The 24,157-nt window shown below is 35.7% G+C and overlaps 1 protein-coding gene across 2 annotated transcripts in view; it reads right to left on the bottom strand.

The window, feature by feature from the left end:
• The window catches only part of VAMP7 (vesicle associated membrane protein 7), a 50,286-nt gene that overhangs the window by 5,073 nt on the left and 21,056 nt on the right, over nucleotides 1-24,157 (bottom strand). For both annotated transcript variants that reach the window (XM_032846303.1, XM_032846304.1), the window contains exons 6-7: nucleotides 3,461-3,528; nucleotides 823-915 (exon numbers count right to left, since the gene is read on the bottom strand). In XM_032846303.1, coding sequence (XP_032702194.1) covers nucleotides 823-915; nucleotides 3,461-3,528 — 161 coding nt within the window. The remainder of the gene's footprint in view (nucleotides 1-822; nucleotides 916-3,460; nucleotides 3,529-24,157) is intronic.

The following is a 24,157-nucleotide window of genomic DNA, read 5'->3' as shown; positions in this document are numbered from 1 at the left end:
GAAGCTTAACTGACTAAGCCACCCAGCTGCCCCTACATATCACTCTTATAAATATTAGAAGCATTCCACTTAAAACCAGGAACTAAATAAGATGCCCATTGGTACCATAATTATCCAACATTGCTAGTAACTGCAAATCATATATACATACCTACATATAACTATGTAGAATTATATATAATGTGTGTATATAAATTTGATAACATTGAAATTATTAACAGATGGCATCATAATTTACCTACAGCATGAGTCAGCAAATTAGAGCTCATGGCCTGTGAGCTAGGAATGGTTTTTATACTTTTCAAAGTTAAAAAAAAAGGATATATGACAGAGACTACATGCAGCCTGAAAAGCATAAAATATTTATTACAATATCTGGCAATTTACAGAACATTTGCTGACTCCTGACAGAAGAATCAGAATACAGAGGAATAGACTGACAAACTATTATAACTAATAAGAGTTTTGCAAAGTTGCCAGGCAGAAAAACAGATCAATTAGAAATGAGAAAACAGAAATAAAGAAATGGAGCACTCAATCAGCTAGAAAACAGTAATATCATTAGAAAATATGGAATCAATTACAAAATGTAATTTTAAAAGAATCCCATTTCAGTACTGAAAAAAAACATTAAATATCCAGGAATATCTGGAATGCCTTCCCTGATTCCTTACATATAAACATTCGCAATAGGAAGATGGGGTTTAAGTACAAACTTTTGGACTGTTTTCACAGGACAGCTAATCATTGAGAAAGAATTCTAGCATCCAGTTTCTTAAAGATTGAAAAATAAAATAACACACTAAAATGACAAAAACTTACGACTGAAACGATGATGATGATGATAGTGAGTTTGAGATTCTTCATACACATGGCTCGTGCAAGATTTCTGCTGGTTGTTTTGAAGGTGACAGACTAGGGGGAAAAATATGAATTATTTGATCCCTGGCACTGACTACAAGACCGATTTGTAGTAATACCTATGAAACTTTTACTTTCATTAATCATATTCAATCATGAACTCATTAGTCTCTTCACAGGTAGAGATCAGCCATTCATGATTACAAGTCCACAGAAGCAGAACTAGGTCAGGGGTATGGTAAGTAATACGAGCCCACTAGAAAAGCTTCACCACTTTTCCTTGCCTACCAAAGTACTGCATGTTGTGTCAGGAATCAGAAGTGGCTCTTCCTGCTAGTGTGAAAGCCTTTTCCTCTTTATGCTTCCAGGAAGAAAGGTTCCCTCTAACCAGCTGGTTGCAAACACATTTGCCTATTCTGCCCAAAATAATCCTGGGATTTTCTGAGCCATAAAAATCTTTCAATTTTCCTAAGAAAATATGTATTTACTTGTATGAGGCCTAAAATTCAAGAAACTTTACTCCTTCAGTTATCCATTTTCTTTTGCAACAGTGACTTTTCAATATCTACTGAACCACTCCCACCAGCCACAAAGAGTTTAAAACAACAAAATTCCCTAGTTAGCCCAGCAATTCCACTTCTAGGTATATATCCAACAGAGATGTATGACCAAGTTCACCAAACATGGAATTAACAGTTCAATTGTACATATACTTCATCTATTCGAGAAGGTAGAGGAAAACATGCACATGTAAAGGAGACATGTGGAAAATATAAAAAAGAATCAAATCAAAACTGTAGAGATGAAAAATATATGAGGTGGGGATAACAGATTACAAACCACAAAAGAAAACTAATAGAAGCTATCCTAAATGAAACACAGAAAAAAAAAAAAAGACTGAAAAAAATGAACAGATCAACGGGACAATACAGGAAACCCGGAATTAGAATAGATTCCCAACAGGGGAGCATGGATAAACAAATTGTAGTGGTAGACTTATACAACTGAATAGTACAAAACAATAAAATAAACTATTATCATATTGAACAATATGAATGAATCTCATAGACATAATAGTGAAAGAGGTCAGAAAGAAGCTAGTATATAACATATGAATCCATTTCTATACATTTAAGAACAAACAAAACATCATCTAGGGTAATGTAAGTCCTAAAATGGTTAACCCTGTTGGGGATTAGTAATAGGAAGAAGCATGAGGCAGCTTTCTGCAATATTGGAATTTTATTTTTATCTTGACCTAAGTGGCAGTTACATGCATATAGACATATGTGTAAAAAATAACCAAGTGGTACACTTTCTGCACTTTATTCTTATATGTTATGCCTCCATAAAGAGAGACATCTGTTAATTAATTAGTACCTTTTGTTATTCTGTGTCACAGAGTCAACAAAATTAAAGACTTACTTGGGAATTATAGGCTATACTAGCACTGGCTAAACACAGACCATTCTAGCTAAATAGAGTAATCTTCATGGATTAATAATTTGATCTGCAGATCTGGGATCAGATACTTCTCTGCCCCATAGCAATGGGTTACAAAGTGAGCCATTATAGAAACCTGCTATTTTGACTTGCTATATGGTACCACCCTTCCTCCAATTACCATATGCTTTGACTTAAAACTATTATCCTCCTAAGAACTACTGTTAATGGATGTCCCTATAAAACTAACAATAACAATAAACCTGAAATAGCTCTTACTGTGCACAAGACCCTGTGTTAGGCACTTTGTGTGCATTATCTGATTTAATGAGGCATAGCTCCATTTTATAACAAAGATGCCTGAGGCACAGAGAGGTTAAGTAACTTGTCTAAGGTTGCACAACTACTAAGTGGCAGAGAGGGGAATCAATCCCAGGCAGCTCTGACTGTAGAGCTTGTACTCCTAACCACTATAATCTAGCTGCCAGTAGGAATAAACATGATCACTCACTAATCCATTTCAAGGTGTAAACTACTCTGCATTTAAATTTGTAATTGTGTAGACCTAAAATTTAATTGATCTTTGCCCTTCATCTATTCACATCTATTCACTATATATCATCTTTCCTGAAAACCCCCATCCACTATCCAGATAGAAAATGCAAAGACACACATAACTGTGGCAGAAGTAGATCACAAGGACTCACTGACTCTTAAGGCTCACTGGCCCTTCCCAATTTGACTCAGCTCAAGCTATTATGGTAAGCAAGAAAGTGACCTGATTGTCCAGTTTTCACAATTCATACTGGATTATAACTGGCCTGCACATTTATTTGTTTCATGTTTCACAAAATGTACAGAAACAGGATGATATAAGCAAATGAGCTAAACTGTAAAGGCATCAACCTAAAGCTTTAAAAAAATATTTTTGTATATTATGTTTTCCAAACCAAAATTTCCTTAATGGTTTTTAATGGGTTGTGACTTATTCTATGCTTCATTGTTATCCTTACCATCACAACATAATCACATATGGAGTTAGAAAGGTAAAAACCCTGTAAATTATTAAATTTAATATATTCCCCTATTATGTTAGCCATCAATGTTTCTCTACTGTATTTAGATCCTGAAAAATATCACCATTTCCCATACTCACCGAATCCACAAGATTTTCTGTTTTATCTATCAATAATTCCAATCTTTCTCCTCGCTGAGCTACCAGATCTAAAAATGTTGGAAAAACCAGAAAATATGTTTATATTACAAACCTGCTATTTTTAAGCCAAATCTGATTTTAATTATAGTTGGTATTCTTGACAACAACACACATTTATTACAGAAGCACTTTTATCTTTAAGTATAAAAGACTTTATTAAAGCTGATAAACTACAGTAGGGATTGGCAGTTTTTTTTCTGTAAAAGGCCAGATACTAAATATTTTAGGCTTTCTGGGCCAAATGGTCTCTCTCACAATTACTCAACTCTGTTAGACAAAGACATTATGTAAATAAGTGGGCATGATGGTATTCCAATAAAACTTTATGCAGATTTGATCCAAGAATCGTAGTTTACAAACCCTAAATTAAGCATATGACCTGAGAGTTTTAAAAAATGGAGCCTTCAAAATGAGTGAGAGTTGGATACTTCCAGAATTACAGTGTGAGAAATTCTACAGACCCTCTCCCCAACAAAACAACTACAACTTGAAAAATTATGAAAACAAAAGCCACCACCATTTAACGTCTCTGAAAACTATCAATGCCCTAAGGGCATATAGCAAGTGGGGAAACATATACAAAAAATTATCTAATTCTAGTAAGAACAGTGAGTCTATGACATTTGAGCCATGACCTGCAATCGCTTAGCTGAGACAGAAGCTCTACTCTAGGCAAGTAAAGCCTGGAGGCTCTTCCTCTCCAGGTCCCAGCCAACAGGTATGCTTTCTCTCCAGCAGGGATAGGTCATTAACATTTCTTCTCCCACCCCATCCTACCCTTAGCTCCATGATGCAGAAGCTCTATTCCCACAAGGCATGCCTGATAGGTCTGAGGTTCCTTTCCTTCATCTAGCCCTACACATAGAGCAGAAGTTCTATTAGAAGCTCTGTTAGATTACACTGGATCAATTTATGTCTGGGGGAACTGTTACCAAAATACAGAAATTAGCTTGCAATTAGTGGAGGCTAACATCTGGGTGTGACACCAACAGAGGCAGACAAGCTAGAAGCTTGACAGGGAGACTAGGAAAAGAGACACTCAAAGAGAGTTGTGTCACTCCAGTGTGACTACACATCCTCAAAGCTATCCCTCTGAGAAATGACATTAGAGACAGCACACTGTGGGAAAACTAAAGTTCAAAGAAAAAGTCCAGCCTAGTCAATAAGCAAATAACCAAACAACAAACCCTGGAGGATGGGAATCAGTACCTAGAGTTGCTGTAATACATTATCTAAAACATCTATTTTTCAACAAAAAATTAAGAGATATGGGGAAAAAAACAGGAAACTGTAATCAATACACAGGAAAAAGAGTAGAGGTCGGAAACTTACTTTGGTGGGGGGGTAAGGGGGAGCTCAGCTATTGGACTTAGCAATGGAATGATATTAGAAATCAATAGCAGAAGGAAAACTTATGGGATGAAGCAAAAGAAGTACATAGAAGGAAATTTATAGTAGTAAACACCTACATTAAAGAGAAGATGTTATAGACCGAACTGTATCCCTCTGAAATTCATATATTGAAGCCCTAACTCTTAATGTGACGGTATTAGAGATGGGAGACTGTAGGGTATCATTAGGTTTAGATGAGGCCATCACAGCTTATGGTGAAATTAGTGTACTAATAAGAAGAGACACCAGAGAGCTTACTCTCTGTCTTACTTTCTACCATGTGAGAACATAGTAAGAGAGGCCTTCTGCAATCTGGGAGGAGAGTTCTCACCAGAATCTAACTAGGCAGGCACCTTGATCTTGGACTTCAAGCCTCCAGAATTGTGAGAAAATGAATTTCTGTTATTAAAAAATTACTGTAGGCTGGATAGTTTAAATAGTAGCCTGAACAGGCTAAGAAAAGAAGATTTCATACTAATAACTTGCTACCTTAATGAACTGGAAAAAAAAATAGCATATTAAATCCAAAGCTAACAGAAGGAAGGAAGAAAGTATCAGAGCAGAAAAAATTAAATACAGAACAGAAAACACTAGAGAAAAATCAATGAAACCAGAAATAGGTTTTTGGAAAAGACCAACAAAAATGACAGAACCTTGCATAAACTGACCAAGAAAAAAAGACAGACAACTCAAATTACTGAAATAATCACTATCAACTTCACAGAAATGAAAGGGATCCTAAGAGGATACTATGAACAAGAGTATATCAATGCATTAGATAACTAAGATGAAATGGATAAATTCCTAGAAAGACATAAACCACCAAAACAGACTCAAGAAGAAATAGGAAATCTGAATAGTTACAACAAACAGATTGAATAATTATAATTTTCTAAGATTTGAGTATAGTTGATACACAATGCTACATTAGTTTTGGGTATACCACACAGTGATTCAACTTCTCTATGTTATGCTATGCGTACCACAAATGTAGCTACCATCTGTCACCATACAATGCTATCATTGACTATCTCTAACTTTCATCCCTATAACTTATCAATTTCCATAACTGAAAGCCTGTATCTCCCCCTCTCCTTCACCCATTTTGTCCATCCTCCACCACCCTCCCATCTGGCAAGCATCCATCTGTTCTCTGTACTTATGGGTCTATTTCTGTGTTGGTTTTTTTTGTTGTTGTTGTTAACATTTTATTTATTGGAGAGAGAGAGAGCGCGCGTGCACAAATGCAGGGAGGGGCAGGGAGAGAAGGAGCAGCAGACTCCTGGCTGAGCACAGAGCCCAAAGCAGGGCTCAGTCCCAGGACCCCGGGACAATGACCTGAGCTAAAGGCAGACATTTAACTGACTGAGCCACCCAGGCATCCCTCTGTTTTGTTTTGTTTTGGTTTTGTATATTCATTTGTTGTTTAGATTCCACATAGCAGTGAAATCATATGGTATTTGTCTTTTTCTAACTGACTTATTTCACTTAGCCTAATACTCTCTAGCTCCATCCATGTAGTCACAAATGGCAAGATTTCATTTTTATAGCTACATAATATTCCATTATATGTACATACCACATCTTCTTTATCCATTTATCTATCAATGGACCCTTAGGTTGCTTCCATATCTTTCCCATTACAAATAATGCTGCAATAAACACAAGTGTGCATACATCTTTTCCAATTAGGTGTTTTCATTTTCTTTGGGCAAATACCCTATAGTGCAATTATTGCATAATATGGTATTTCCATTTTTAATTTTCTGAGGAAACTACATAGTCTGGACAGCGGCTGTACCAGTTTACATAGCCACAAATGCTGCATGAGGATTTTTCTCCACATCCTCATAGATACTTGTTATTTCTTGTCCTTTTGCTATCAGCCATTCTCATCAGTATAAGGTGCTATCTCATTGTAGTTTTGATTTGCATCTCCCTGATGATGAGTGATGCTGAGCATCTTTTCACATATCTGTTGGCCATCTCGATGTCTTCTTTGGAGAAATGTCTGTTCATGTCTTCTGCCCACTTTTTAATCACATTATTTGGTTTCTTGGTGTTGAGTAATACCATTTCTTTGTATATTTTAGATAATAAGCCCTTATCAGATGTCATCTGCAAAAATCTTCTCCCATTCTATAGGCTTTTAGTTTTGTTGATGGTTTTGATAGGGATTGTACTGAATCTATAGATTGCTTTAAGTAGTATGGACATTTTAACAATATTAATTCTTCCAATCCATAAGTATGGAATAATATCTTTGTTTGCTTAAGTTGTCTCCAATTTCTTTCATCAATGTTTTATAGTTTTCAGAGTACAAGTCTTTTACCTCCTTGGACAAGTTTATTCCTAGGTATTTTATTTTTTTGGCACAACTGCAAATGGAATTGTTCCCTTAATTTCTTTTTGCTACTTTAATTATAAGCATATAGACATACTACTGATCTCTGAGTACTAATTTTGTACCCTGCAATTTTACTGTATTTATTACTTCTAGTTATTTTGGTGGAGTCCTTAGTGTTTTCTATGTATATTATCATGTCATCTGCAAATAGACACAGATTAACTTCTTCCTCTCCAGTAGGGATGCCTCATATTTCTTTTTGTTACCTGACTGCAGTATTCTGTTGAATAAAAGTGGTGAGAATGGGGACACCAGGGTGCCACAGTCAGTTAAGCATCCAACGTTTGGTTTTGGCTTAGATCATGATATCAGGGTAGTGAGATCAAACCCCACAGCAGGTTCGGTGCTCAGTGCTGAGTCTGCTTGAGATCTCCCTCTGCCCCTTCTCTCTCTTGTTCTCTAAAATAAATAAAATCTTTAAAAAACGGTGGTGAGAGTGGTCATTCTTGTCGTGTTCCTGATCTTAAAGTGCTGCAATTTTCACCAGTGAGCATGATGTTAGCTATGGGTTTGCCATATATGCCTTTACTATGTTAAGGTATGTTCCCTCTAAAACCACTTTGTTGAGTTTTAAACTGAATGGATATTGAATTTTGTCAAATGCTTTTTCTGCATCTTTTGAAACAACCATATGATTTTTATCCTTTGTTTTACTGATGTGGTGTATCATGCTGATTTATAAATATGTTACTATCCTTGATTCCCAGAATCAATCCCACTCGATCATGGTAATGATCCTTTTAATGTATTGTTGGATGTGGTTTACTAATACTTTGTTGATGATTTTTGACTCTATGTTCCTCAGGGATATTGGCCTGTTTTCTTTTTTTGTGATGTCTTTGTTTTTGGTATCAGGGTAATGCTGGCCTTGTAGAATGTATTTTCAAGATTTCCTTCCTCTTCTATTTTTTGGAATAGTTTAAAGGGAATGGGTATTAACTCTTCTTTAAATGTTTTGTTGAGGGTGCCTGAGTGGCTGAGTCAGTTGGGTATCTGCCTTCAGCTCAGGTCAGAACCCTGAGTCCCACACTGGGCTCCTTGCTCAGTGGAGAGCCTCTTTCTCCCTCTGCCTGTTGCTCCCCCTGCTTGTGCTCACTCTCTTTTTCTCTGACAAATGAATAAATAAAATCTTAAATGAATGAATGAATGAATGAATGTTTGGTAGAATTCCCATGTGAATCCATCTGGTCCTGAATTTTTAATATTTGGTAGGTTTCTGACTACAGATTCAATTTTTTTACTAGAAATTGGGTCTGTTCAAATTTTCTATTTCTTCTTAATTCAGTTTTGGAATTTTGGAATATGTTTCTAGAATTTACTCATTTCTTGTAGGTTGACCAATTTCTTGGTATATATTTTTTGTAGTACTCTACTGTAATATTTTTATTACTGTGGTGTCAACAGTTCCATTTAATACTCAGTGCTCATCAAGATAAGTATACTCTTAATCCTCTTCACCTGTTTCACATCCCACCTCCCCACTGGTAGCCACCTGTTCACTATAGTTAAAAGTATGTTTTTTGGTTTGTCTCCTTTTTTCCCTTTGTTCATTTGTTTTATTAATTCCTCATATGAATGAAATCATATGGTACCTATCCTTCTTTGGCATATTTTGCTTACTATTATACTCTCTAGATTGATTGATGGTATTGCAATTGGCAAAATTTCATTCTTTTTTATGACTAAATAACATTCCAGTACGTGTGTATATGTCTGTATAACACCTTTATCCATTCATCTATTGATGGGACACTTGAGCTGCTTTCATAGTTTGGCTATTGTAAATAATGCTCCTATAAACATAGGCATGCATATATTCCTTTAAATTGGTACTTTATATTCTCTGGGTAAATACACAGTAGTGCAATTAAAAATAATAGGGTAGTTCCATTTTCAACTTTTTGAGAATCATCCATACTGTTTTCCAGTGGCTGTACCAGTTTGCATTCCCACCAACAGTGCAAAAGGTTTCCTCTTTATCCACATCTTCACCAACACTTTCTTGTGTATTTTATTTTAGCCATTCTGACTTGTGTTAGGTGATTATCTCATTGTAGTTTTGAGTCACATTTCCCTAATGATAAGTGAAGAGATCATTTCAGGTGTCTGTTGGCCATCTGGATGTCTTCTTTAGAGAAATGTTTGTTCATGTATTCTGCCCATTTTTTAATACTTGGGGTTTTTTGGTGTTGAGTTCTAGAAGTTCTTTACATATTTTGGAACAAACCCTTTAACAGATATGTCATTTGCAAATATCTTCTTCCATTCAGTAAGCGGTCATTTAGTTTTGTTGTTTCCTTCTCTGCCTATGTTCTCCTCTAGGATTCTGATGGATTCCTGTCTCACGTTGAGGTCTTTTATCCATTTGGAGTTTATCTTTCTGTACGGTGTAAGAGAATGGTAGAGTTTCATTCTTCTACATATAGCTGTCCAGTTTTCCCAGCACCATTTATTGAAGAGACTATCTTTTTTCCACTGTATATTTTTTCCTCTTTTGTCGAAGATTATTTGACCATAGAGTTGAGGGTCCATATCTGGGCTCTCTACTCTGTTCCACTGGTCTATGTGTCTGTTTTTATGCCAGTACCATGCTATCTTGATGATCACAGCTTTGTAGTAAAGCTTGAAATCAGGTAACATGATGCCGCCAGTTTTATGTGCAGAAGCTTTTATTTTGATGAAAGTCCCAACAGTTTATTTTTGCTTTTGTTTTCCTTGCCTCAGGAGACGTATCTTGAAGAATGTTGCTATAGTCAATGTCACAGAACATACTGCCTGTGCTCTCCTCTAGGATTTTTAGTTTCAGGTCTCATATTTATAAGTCCTTAATCCATTTTGAGTTTACTTCTACATATAGTGTAAGGAAGAGGTCCAGTTTTCCCACTACTTGTCAAAGAGACTTTTCCCCATTGCATAGTCTTGCCTCCTTTGTCAAAGATTAATTGACCATATAATTGTAGGTTTATTTCTGGGCACTCTATTCTGCTCCACTGATCTATATGTCTACTTTTGTGGCAGGACCATAATGTTGTGATTACTACAGCTCTGCAATATAATCTGAAGTCTGGAATTAAGATATCTCCAGATTTGTTTTTATTTTTCCAGATTACTTTGATTATTTGGGGTATTTTGTGATTCCATACAAATTTTAGGACTGGTTGTTTTACTCCTGTGAAAAATGTTACTGGTATTTTAATAGGGATTGCATTAAATCTGTAGAGTGCTTTGGGTATTACAAACATTTTAACAATATTTTTTCTTCCAATCCATAAGAATGGAATGTCTTTCAATTTCTTTGTGTCATCTTCAATTTCCTTCATCAATATTTTATAGCTTTCAGAGTACAGGTCTGTCACCTCTTTGGTTCAGTTTATTCCTAGGGATTTTATTGCGTTTGGTGCAATTGTTAAAAGGATTGTTTTCTTAAGTTCTCTTGCTACTGCTTCAATATTAATGTACAGAAAGGCAACAGATTTCTATACATCAATTTTGTATCTTACAACTTTACTGAATTCATTTATCAGTTCTACTAGTTTTTTGGTGGAGTCTTTAGGGTTTCCTATATATGGTATTAAGCCATCTGCAAAGAGTGAAAGTTTGGCTTCTTCCTTACTGATCTGGATGACTTGTTTCTTTTTGTTGTCTGATTGCTGTTTAGGACTTCCAGTACTATGTTTAAAAAAAAAAAAAGTGATGAAAGCAGACATCTTTGTTTTATTCCTGACCTTAGGGGTAAAGCTCTTAATTTCTCCCCACTGAGGATGATGTTAGCTGTGGGTTTTTCATCTAAGGCCTTAAGAATGTTGAAGTACGTTCCCTCTAAAACTACTTTGTTGGGGGTTTTCATCACCAATGGATGTTATTTTTGAAAAATTTTTTGCATCCTTTGAAACGATAACATGGTTTTTATCTTTTCTTCTCTTGATATGATGTAGCAGATTAACTGATTTGTGAATACTGACCACCCTTGCAGCCCAGGAATAAATCCCACTTGTGTGTGGTGAATGGTTTTTCTTAATGTATTGTTGGATTTGGTTTGTTAGTATTTTGTTGAGGACTTTTTCATCTATGTTCACAAGAGATACTGGCCTATAGTTCTCTTTCTTGTGGTGTCTTTAACTGTTTATCTGGTTTGGGTATCAGGGTAATTCTGGCCTCAGAATGAATTTGGAAACTTTCCTTCCTGTTTTACGTTTTGGAAAAGTTTGAGATAGGTATTTACTCTTCTTTAAATGTTTGGTAGAATTCCCCTGTGAAGCTGTCTGTTCCTGGATTTCTGTCTGTTGGGAGGTTTTTTTCATTACTGATTCAACTTTATTTCTGAAACTGGTCTGTTCAAATTTTTTATTTCTTTCTGCTTCAGTTTTGGTAGGTTGTTTCTAGGAATTTGTCCATTTCTTCAGATTGCCCAGTTTGTTGGCATACACTTTTTCATAATATTCTCTTATGATTATTTGTATTTCTGTGGTGTCAGTTGTTATTTCTCCTCCTTTATTTCTGATTATTTGTGCCCTCTTTCTCTGATATTTTCCAAGAAACTGCTCCTCGTTTGATTTTTTTTTTTTTAATCTTTCCACTTCGTTTATTTCTGCTCTAATCCTTACTATTTCCTTCTTTCTGCAGGTTTTGGGTTTTGTTTGCTCTTTCACTAGCTCCTTTAGGTGTAAGGTTAGGTTGTTTACTTGAGATTTTTCTTGCTTGAGGTAGGACTATATTGCTATAATCCTCCTTCTAAGAACTGCTTTTATGGCATCCCAAAGATTTTGGACCATTTGATTTTCATTTGCATTTCTCTCCAGATAATTTCTGATTTCTTCTCTGACTTCTTGGTTGACGCATTTATTATGTAATAGCATGTCATTTAACCAACATGTATTTGTGGTTTCCCAGATTTTTTTTTCTGTGGTTGATTTCTAGTTCTATAGCTTTGTGGTCAAAAAAGATATAAGGTATGACTTTGATCTTTTTAATTTGTTGAGACTTATGGCCTAATATGTGATCTATTCTGGAAAACGTTCCCTGTGCACTTGAAAAGAATTTATATATTCTGCTGTTTTTGGATGGAATGTTTTGAATATATCTGCTAAATCCATTTGTTCCTGCTTCAATCTCGTTACTAGATATGGGTCTATTCAGGTTGTCAAATTCTTCCTGATTGAGTTTTGGAAGTTTAGGAAGTTTCCAGGAATGCATCCATTGTGTCTACGTTGTTTAACGTATTGGTATATAACTGTTGATAATAATTTATGATGATTGTTTCTATTTTCTTGGTGTTAGTCATGATCTCTCCCTTTTCATTCATAATTTCATTAATTTGGATCTTCTCTCTTTTCTTTTGGATTAGTTTGGCCAATGGTTTATCAATCTTATTGATTCTTTCAAAAAACCACCTTCTAGTTTCATTGATGCATTCTACTGTATCTCTAGTTTCTATCTCATTGATCTCTGCTCTAATCTTCATTATTTCCCTTTTTGTGTGTGGGGTTGGCTGCATTTGTTGCTGATTCTCCAGTTATTTAAGGTATAAAGACAGCTGGTGTATTCTGGATTTTTCAATTTTTTTGAGGGAGGCTTGGATGGCTATGTATTTCCCCCTTAGGACTGCCTTTGCTGTATCCCATAGGTTTTGGACCAAAGTGTCTTCATTCTCATTGGTTTCCATGAATTGTTTCAGTTCTTCTTTGATTTCCTGTTTGATCCAAACATTCTTAAGCAAGGTGGTCTTTAGCTTCTAGGTGTTTGAATTCCTTCCCAACTTTTTATTATGGTTGAGTTCCAGTTTCAAAGCATTGTGAACTGAGAATATGCAGGGAATAATCTCAGTATTTTGGTATCGGTTGAGTCCTGATTTGTGACCCTGTATGTGGTCTATTCTGGAGAAAGTTCCATGTGCACTTGAGAAGAATGAGTATTCTGTTGTTTTAAGGTGGAATGTTCTGTATATATCTATGAGGTCCATCTGGTCCAATGTGTCATTCAATGCTCTTGTTTCTTTACTGATTTTCTGCTTAGATGATCTGTCTATTACTGAGAGTGGTGTGTTAAGATCCCCTACTATTAATGTATTCATATCAATACGACTCTTTATCTTGATTAACAGTTATCTTAGGTAGTTGGCTGCTCCCATATTGGACGCATAAATATTTACAATTGTTAGATCTTCTTGGTGGATAGACCCTTTAAGAATGATGTAGTGTCCTTCTATATCTCTGACTACAGTCTTTAGTTTAAAATCTAATTTATCTGATATGAGAATCGCTACCCCAGCCTTCTTTTGAGGCCCACTGGCATGAAAGATGCTTCTCCATCCTTTCACTTTCAGTCTGGATGTATCCTTAGGTTCAAAATGGGTCTCTTGTAGACAACATATGGATGGGTCCTATCTTTTTTTTTTTAAGATTTTATTTATTCATTTGACAGACAGAGATCACAAGCAGCCAGAAAGGCAGGCAGAGAGAGAGAAAAGAGGAAGCAGGCCCCCCGCCAAGCAGAGTCCGACACGGGACTTGATCCCAGGACCCTGAGATCATGACCCAAGCCTAAGGCAGAGGCTCAACCCACTGAGCCACCCAGGTGGCCCATGTCCTGTCATTCTATCCACTGCAACCCTGTGCCACCTTATGGGAGGGTTTAGGCCATTCACATTGAGAGTGATTATTGAGAGATATGTTTTATTAACATCGTGTTACCTGTGAAGTCCTTGTTTCTATAGATTATCTCCATAAATTTCCGTTCAATGACACTCTTGGGTTCATTCTTATTTTATAGAACTCCCCTTAATATTTCTTGTAGTGCCAGCTTGGTGGTTACATACTCTTTTAAACCTTGCCAAGATTGAAGCAGTGATCAAAAACCTCCCAAAAAAAACAAGAGCCCAGGACGTGATGGATTCCCTGGGGAATTCCACCAAACTTTCAAAGAAGAAATAATACCTATTTTCCTGAAGCTGTTTCAAAAAACTGAAGCAGAAGGAAAACCTCCAGACTCTTTTTATAAAGCCAGCATTACCCTGATCCCCGAATCAGGCAAAGACCCCCATCAAAAAGGAGAATTTCAGACCAATATTATATTTCAGACCTGATGAATATGGATGCTAAGATTCTCAACAAGATCCTAGCTAATAGGATCCAACAGTGTATTAAAAAGATTATCCACCATGACTAGGTGGGATTTATCCCTGGGTTGCAAGGGTAGTTCAACATTCGCAAATCAATGTGATAGAACAAATCAATAAGAGAAGAAAGAACCACATGGTCCTCTCAATTGATGCAGAAAATGCATTTGACAAGATACAGCATCCGTTCCTGATTAAAACGATTCAAAGTATAGGGATAGAGGGAACATTCCTCAACTTCATAAAATCTATCTATGAAAAACCCACAGCGAGTATCATCCTCAATAGGGAAAAGCTGACAGCCTTCCCTTTGAGATCAGGAACACAACAAGGATGCCCATTCTCACCACACTTGTTCAACATAGTGTTAGAAGTCCTAGCAACAGCAATCAGACAACAAAGAGAAATAAAAAGTATTCAGATTTGCAGTGAAGAAGTCAAACTCTCTCTCTTCACAGATGACATGATACTTTATATGGAAAACCCAAAAGACTCCACCCCCAAACTACTAGAACTCATACAGCAATTCATTAATGTGGCAGGATACAAAATCAGAGAACATAAAGAACCAAGGAAATATGTCAACACCATAAGATAACAATCATTCTCCAATAACAAATCAAAAGGGTGAAACTTTGCAATCTAGCTAATAAAGAATTCAAAATATCTGTTCTGAAAAACTTAAGCTGCCAAAGAAACACACAGAAAAACAATCAACAAAATCAGGAAAGCACTACATGAACAAAATCTGAAATGTAACAGAGAGACAGAAGTCATAACAAAGAATCAAATTCTGGAGGTGAAGAATGAATGAGACGAAAAATTCAATAGAAAACATCTACCTCAAAGTAATCTAAATGGAAGACATAATAAGTGAGCTAGAGGATAGGAACTTTGAGACAACCCAGGGGACAGCAAAGAGAAAATAATGAAAAGTAATCCAAAAAGCCTGTAAGATCAATGGGACTCCATCAAACATACAAATATTAGAATAACTGGGGTTCCAGGAGTAAATAAGAGGGGCAACAAGACAGAAAGCTTATTTAAAGAAATAATAGTGGAAAACTTTCCAAATCTGGAGAGAGACCTGGACATCTAAGTTCATTATGGTAAGAGATCACCCTATTATCTCAATGCAAAAAGACCTTCTTAAGATACATCATAATAAAACTGTCAAAAATCAAAGATAAAGACAGACTCTTAAAAGCAGCCAGAGGAAAAATAAAACTATAACCTACAAAGATATTCCTATTACGCTATGAATGGATTTTGCAGCAGAGACCCTAAAGGCCAGAAACGAATGTGGAATAATATATCCAAAGTGTTGAAAGAAAAAACTGCCAGCCAAGAATAGTCTATATGACAAAGTTATCCTTAAACATGAAGGAGAAATAAGATATTCTCAGACAAATCAAAGCTAAGAGAGTTCATTACCACTAGACTGGCCATGCAAGAAATTCTAAAAGGAAAAGACACTAGTGACATGAAAACACAGAAAAGTATATAATACACTGGTAAAGATTAAATGTACAGACATAGAAAACTAATTCTGTAATAAGATGGTGTGTTAAACACTTAGATACAGTATAAAGGTTAAAAGAATATCAGAAATATCTATAACTACTATAATTTTTTAACAAAAACACAGTAGAAAAAGGCAAATTGTGACACCAGGAGTATAAAAGGGGAGTAAATATGTAGAGTTTTTGTATGAAAAGTTGCTATCACCTTAAAGTTGACTATTTTATCGATAAGATGGTTAATGCAAGCCCCAGGGTAACTGCAAAGCAAAAACCTGGAGTAGATTCACAACAGATACTGAAATAGGAAAGGGAACACACAATCCCAAAATATCACCAATTTTAAAAAGTGGGCAGACATTTGAGACAATAGAGATAGACATAGAGGGTATCATGCTAAGTGAAGTAAGTAAGGATAAATACCATATGGTTTCACTTATACGTGGAATCTAAGAAACAAAACAAACAAAAACAGAAACATGAATAATGAGAACTGGTGGTTGCCAGAGGGGAGGAGGTCAGGGGATAGGTGAAATAAGTGAAGTGGATTAAGAGGGCCAAACTTCCAGTTATAAAATAAATAAGTAACAGGGATGAAAAGTATAACACAGGGAATATAGTTAATAATATCATAATAAGTTTCTATGGTGAGAGATGGAACTACACTTATTGTGGTGAGCATTTCTTAATGTATATAATTGTCACATCACTATGTTGTACATCTGAAACTAATATAATATGGTGTGTCAACTACATCTCAATTAAAACTTATTAACATTTTCTGGGATACACACACACACACACACACACACGCACACACACATATATATATATATATATATATATATATATATATATATATTCTGGGGGAAAATAATAAATAAAAGGAAAAAAATAAAAAGGCAGAAATGGAAGGAAAAGGGAACAACGAAATAACAAAACATCTAGAAAGCAATGAATAAAATGGAATTAGTAAAAATTACTCTAACTGTAATAAGTTCACCAATCAAAAGGCACAGAGTGACTGGATGTATTAAAAATAAAAAAGACCCAACAATATGCTACTTACATGAGACTCAACGCAGATTTAAGTACACACATAGGCTTAAAATGAAGGTATGGAAAAAGATATTCCATTCATGTGGAAACCAAAAGAAAGTGGGTATAAAATAAGAAGGTACACCAAAGATGCTTAAAAAAAAGATAAATAGTCATTATATAATATTAAAGTGGTCAATTCACTAAGAAGATACAACAATTTTAAATACATATGCACTCAGGGGTGTGCGTGGCTCAGTTGGTTAAGTGTCCGTCCAACTGTTGATTTCAGCTCAGTTCACGATCTCAGGATTATGGTATTGAGCCCCACATCGGGCTCTGTGCTCAGCAGGGAGTCTGCTTAGGACTCTCTCTCTCCCTCTCTCTCTGCCCCTCCCCCCACTCTCACACTCTCTTTCTCTCTAAAATAAAAATAAATCTTCAAAAAAATAAACATATATGCACACAATATCAGGGTTAGATACTTAGGTATTAAGATACCTAAGTATCTGTGGTGCCTGGGTGGCTCAGTGGATTAAGCCACTGCCTTCAGCTCGGGTCATGATCTCGGGGTCCTGGGATCGAGTCCCGTATCTGCCTCAGCATCCCTGCTGAGCAGAGAGCCTGCTTCCCCCTCTCTCTCTGCCTGACTCTCTGCCTACTTGTGATCTCTCTGTCAAGAGAATAAATAAAATCTTAAAAAAAAAAACCCAAAACCTAAGTATCTTAATACTAGCAGATCTGAAGGAAGATAATAATGCAATAATAGCAGGCGACTTCAATACACCTCTTTCTAGCAATGGCTAACATCCAGACAGAAATCAACAAGGAAACATGACTTAAACCATACAAGTGGTCATAACAGGCATACACATAACATTCCATCCAACAGTAGCAGAATACACATTCTTCTCAAGTGCACAAGGAACATTCTCCAGGATACGTCAGATGATAGGACACAAAACAAGTATTAACAATTTTACGAAGAAAATCATACCAAGTTTCTTTTCCAGCCACAGTAGTAGGATACTAGAAATCAAAATGCAGAAAGCTGGAAAATCTACAAATATGTGGAAACTAAATAACACACTCCTGAACAACCAATGGATTAAAGAAAAAAATCAAAAGGAACCAGAAACAAAAGAAAAAACTAAGCCCAAAGTTAGTGGAAGGAAGGAAATAAAGACTAAAGTGGAAATTAATGAAATAGAAACCAGAAAAATAGAAAAGATCAATAAAACTGATGGCTGGGGGTTTTTTTTGAACCAACAAAATTGACAAATAATTTTTGTCTAGCTAGACTAAGGGGAAAAAGAAGGTTCACATAAAATCAGAAATAGGAGACATTACAACTGATACTACAGAAATACACAGGATCATAAGAGACTCTTATGAATAATTATATGACAACAAAGTGGATAAAGAAGAAATGGATATAATCCTAGAAACATAAAACCTACCAAGAGAGAATCAGGAAGAAATAGAAATTCTGAACTTTCCAAAAATGGGTAAGGAGACTGAATCTGTAACCAAAAACCTCCTAACAAAGAAAAACCTAAAAACAGATGGCTTCATTGGTGCATTATACCAAACATTTAAAGCAAAATTAATGCCAAACCTTCCCAAACCCTTCCAAAAAAACCAAACAGGAAATACTTCCAAACTCATTTTATAAGGCCAGCATTACCCTGACACCAAATCCAGACAGGAACACAAGAAAACCATAGACCAATATCCCTGATGAACACAGATGCAAAAATTCTCAAAAAATTATTAGTAAATTAAATTCAACACCACATAAAAATGATCATGTACCATGACCAAGTGGAATTTATTCCTGGCATATAAGAATGGTTCAACATATACAACTCAATACATGTGATACACCACATTAATATAATAAAAGATAAAAACTTACATGATACACCACATTAATATAATAAAAGATAAAAACTTATAATCAAATCAACAGAGGCAGAAAAAACATTTTACAAAACGTATCATTTCACAATAAAAACCTTCAACAAATTGAGTATAGAAGGACATATTTCAGCATAATAAAGGTCACATATGACAAACCCAAAGGTAACATCATATTCAATGGTAAAATATTAAAAGTTTTTCCTCTAAGATCAGGAACAAGACAAAGGTGCCCACTCTCACCACTGTTATTCATAAAGTACTGGAAGTCCTATGTAGAGCAATCCGGCAAGACAATTAAATAAAAGGCATCAAGATAGGGGGCGCGCATGGGTGGCTCAGTTGTTAAGCATCTGCCTTCAGCTCAGGTCATGATCCCAGGGTCCTGGGATCAAGCCTTGCATCAGGCTCCCTACTCAGTAGGAAGCCTGCTTCTCCCTCTCCCACTCCACATGCTTATTTTCCCTCTCTCACTGTGTCTCTCTGACAAATAAATAAAATCTTTAAAAAAAAAAAAGGCATCGCAATAGAAAAGGAAAACTAAAACTGGCATCATTTGCAGATATGATAGTATATACAGAAAATCCTAGACTCAACCATAAAATTGTTGAACTCATGAACAAAGGTAATGAAGTTGTAGGACATAAAATCAACATATAGAAATCAGTTAAATTTCTATATACTAACAATAAAAATATCCAAAAAAGTAATAATGAAAACTATCCCAATCATAATACCATCAAAAGTAACAAAATACTTATGAATAAATTTAACCAAGGTAAAAGATCTCTGCAACGAAGACTTCAAGACATTGATGGAAGAAATTAAAGATGCAACAAATATAAATATCCCATATTCATGGATCAGAAGAACTAATATTGTTAAAATGGCCATACTACCCAAATCCATCTACAGATTCAATGCGCTGTCTTTCAAAATTCCAATGGCATTTTCACAGAAATAGAAAAAACAATCCTAAAATTTCTATGAAACCACAGAACCAAACTGATAAAGCAATTCTGAGAAAGAACAAAGCCAGAGGAATCACAGTTCCTGATTTCAAACTATACTATAAAGCTGTAGTAATTAAAACAGTATGGTACTGGCCTAAATAAACAAAGATACATGAACCAGTGCAACAGAACAGAGATCGCAGAAACAAACTCCCACATATACCATTGACTAAGATGTCACAAGAGAGCCAAGAATACTCACTATGGAAAAGACAGTCTCTTCAACAAATAGTGCTGGGAAAACTGGATACCACATGCAGAAAACTAAAATTGGATTCCTTAGAACACCTCCCAAAAAATAACTTGAAATGGATTAAAGACTTAAATTCCAAGACTAAAACTATTAAATTCCTAGAAGAAAACACACAGAAGAAGGTTTTTGACACTCGTCTTCAAGCAAAACTCAACAAGTGGAACTACATCAAACTAAAAAGCTTCTGGCCAGCAAAATAAACAATCAACAAAATGAAAAGGTAATCTACAGAATGGAAGAAAATATTTCTTAAACCATAAGGAATCCATACAACTCAGTTAACAAAACACACACACACAATTAAAAATGGGCAAAGAACCTGAATAGACACTTTTCCAAAGAAGACATCCAGATGGCCAACAGACACATGAAAAGATGCTCAACATCACTAATCTTCAGGGACAGGCAAATCAAAGCCACAATGAGATACTGTGGATATCACACCTGTTTGATAGCTATCATCAAGAAGACAAGAAATCACAAGTGTTGGTGAGGATGTGGAGAGAAGGAAACCCTTATGCACTGTTGGTGGGAATATAAATTGGTTCAGCCACTACGGAAAATAGTATAAAGGTTCCTCAAAAAATTAAAAATACGGGGTGTCTGGGTAGCTCCGTTGGTGAAGTGGCTGCTTTCCGCTCAGATCATGATCCCAGGGTCCTGGGATTGAGCCCCGCATCGGGTTCCCTGTTCAGCGGGGAGCCTGCTTCTCCCTCTCCCTCTGCTGCTCCCCCTGCTTGTGCGTGCCCTGTCAAATAAGTAAATAAAATGTTTTTTAAAAATTAAAAATACAACTACAATATGATCTAGCAATTCTACTTCTGGGTATATACCCTAAGGAAATAAAAACAGGATACTGAAAAGACATCTGCATGCCCATGCTTAATGTAGCATTATTCACAACAGCCAAGATACAAAAACAACCTAAGTGTCCACCAATGGATAAATGGCTAAAAAGATGAAGTATATATACATGCAACAGAATATTACTGAGTCACAAAAAAGAATGATACCCTGTCATTTGTGACAACACAGATGGATCCTGAGGGCACTATGCTTAGTGCTATAAGCCAGACAGAGAAAGACATGTATTATATATTACTTATAAGAAATATAAGAATCTAAAACTGCCAAATTTGTAGCAACAGAGAACAGAATGGTGGTTACCAGGTGCTGGGAGATGGACAAACTGGGGAAGTGTTGTTAAAGGGTACAAAACTGCAACTAGAAGATGAATAAATTCTGGAGATCCAGTGTACAGCACCAATTATACTAAAAAATACTGTATTATATACTTCAATATTGCTAAGAGACTAGATCTTAAATGTTCTCACCACAAAAAAAGAAATGACAATTTATATGATAGTGGTGTTAGCTAAAAGCTAAAGTGGTAATCATATTGCAATATATAAATGTATCAACATGTTGTACACCTTAAACTCACATGATGTTTATGTAAATTGTATCTCAATAAATAAAAAAACAAGAACAAAGGGGGATTTATTAGCCAACAAGCAGAGTAAAGGGGTAGTCAGTAGATGAAAAATTACTGAGGGAAAAGTCAAGGGTAAGGTTCTATCCTTTTATTTATCTTAGGCCTAAACTACCCTAAAATAATCTTCCTAAAGGCAAGCCAAGGACATATTCATCAAAGGCAGAGGATGAGGAACCTGATCAGCTATCAAGGGTGATCAGATATCAAGGGTAGGGGATTAATTTAAGACTGGCTCAGGTAGACCTGGGACACAGCCCAAGAATCAGGCCTAGTCAAATAGAGGGCTCAGAGGAGATGGTCCAACACTTGGTCAAGCAGTCTTTGGCATGTAAGATCTGTATGCCAAAAGCTACAAAACATCATTGAAAAAAATCAAAGAAGACCTAAATAAATGAAAAAACATCTCATTCATGAATCAGAAGTTTAATATTATTGAACTTGGCAATATTTCCCAAACTGGTTGCACAACTCTGAATATATTAAAAATCACTGGATAGTATACTTCAAATAGGTGAATTGTATAGTCTATGACTTTATCTCAATAAAGTTGTTAAAAAAAATCAATCTGTTAAAAATCAAAGAGAGATGATTAAAATGCTTTTGCTACATTTTAATTTGATTATCTCAGTAATTGTAAAAATAAATCATTTAAAAGAAGTTGACTTAGAAGTTTCATTTTCTGGGAGCTTCATGCATTTGCAATAAAAATACAGTAGTTGGCTGATTCACTTTTGAGTGAAATAAATAAATTTGGTAACAAAAACAGAAAAGAAATATTAGTTTATTCAGCTGATTCTCTAGTCTGCATCTAGACATACAATTAAAACTAAAACCAACGAGAGGAAATTACTTCAAATAGCTAAGAGACAAACATATCAAGAACTGCATGTTTCTCCCTTTTATGTTCAACATCACTGATTATTAGGGAAATACAGATCAAAACTACAAAGAGATACCACCTCACACCAGTTAGAAAGGCTAAAATTAACAACACAGGAAACAACATGTGTTGGAGAGGATGTGGAGAAAGGGGAACCCTCTTACACTGTAGGTGGGAATGTAAGTTGGTGCAGCCACTCTGGAAAACAGTATGGAGGTTCCTCAAAAAGTTAAACATAGAACTACCTTATGATCCAGTAATTGTACTACTAGGTATTTACCTGAAGAATACAAAAATACGGATTTGACAGGAGACATGCTATAAACACCAATGTTTATAGCAGCATTATCTACTATAGCCAAACTATGGAAAGAGCCCAAATGTCCATCAACTGATGAATGGATGTAGAAGAGGGGGTAGATGTACACACACACACACACGTACACACACAATGGAATATTACTCAGCCATCAAAAAGAATGAAATGTTGCCATTTGCAATGATGTGGTTACAGCTAGAGATTACAATGCTAAGCAAAATAAGTCAGAGAAGGGCAACTGCCATATGATTTCACTTGTATGTGAAATTTAAGAAACAAAACAAATGAACAAATGGAAAAAAAAAACGGAGAGGTAAATGAAGAAACAGACTCTTAACTATAGAGAACTCAGTGATGGTTACCAGAGGGGAGGTTTGGTGGGAGACTGTTACATAGGTGGTGGGGATGAAGGAGGACACTTGTGGTGAGCACTGGGTGCAGTATGGAATGGCTGAATCACTCTACTGTACACCTGAAACTAGTATTACACTATATGTTAACTAACTGGAATGAAAATAAAAATTTTTTAAAAATATTTCTCCCTTTTGATTATTAATCTCATTCCTGGGACTTAATCTCAAGAAAATAAGAAAAATAGGCACAAAATCATTTATAGCAGTACTGCTATTATAACACAAACCTCTAAATCAGTGCTACCTAACGAGTGTTTGCTAATGCTTCAACCAAGTCGCTAAGCACACAGTTCAGTCCAACTGACATATTCATAACAAGATGTTCTCAGTGAAGGAAGCACAGCACTGATATGCCGGTGCAAGCTCTTTGGTTATAAAACAATATGCAGAGTAACAGAGTAACATTGCTCTTAAGAACCGAAGTGTCCAAAATAAGGACAATTCTAACCTATAATATAACCCAATGAAATACTGTATGAGCATAAAGTAGATTAATGACCGCTAACAATAATTCAGCTCTTAGTATGTGCTAGGCACTGTACAAGATGCTTTACATACATTATCTCCTTTATCCTGGTGACCTTGGGTTCTACCATCTCCTTTTTGCAGATTAGGAAACAAAGCTCAAAGAAGTTAGAGGATTGACCAAGGACTACCAGCAGGCTGGAAGTGAAATCAGGACTCAAACTCAGGCAAATATGACTCCAAATCTTGGTCACTATTGCCTCAACAAAACTGAACATAAGCTATTATTTTATATATGTGTGTGTATATGTGTGTGTGTGTGTGTGTGTGTGTGTGTGTGTGTGTGTGTATCTTAAAAGAAAAAATGGAAATGAATCTTTAGGATGCTGGGATCAAGAGTATTTTTTT

This window comes from Lontra canadensis, unplaced genomic scaffold, assembly GCF_010015895.1.
Source record: "Lontra canadensis isolate GAN:19392208 unplaced genomic scaffold, GSC_riverotter_1.0 scaffold174, whole genome shotgun sequence".
Classification (NCBI taxonomy): Eukaryota; Metazoa; Chordata; class Mammalia; order Carnivora; family Mustelidae; genus Lontra; species Lontra canadensis.
The sequence above is the reverse complement of the archived record's forward strand: the minus strand, read 5'-3'. Positions and strand labels throughout refer to the sequence as shown.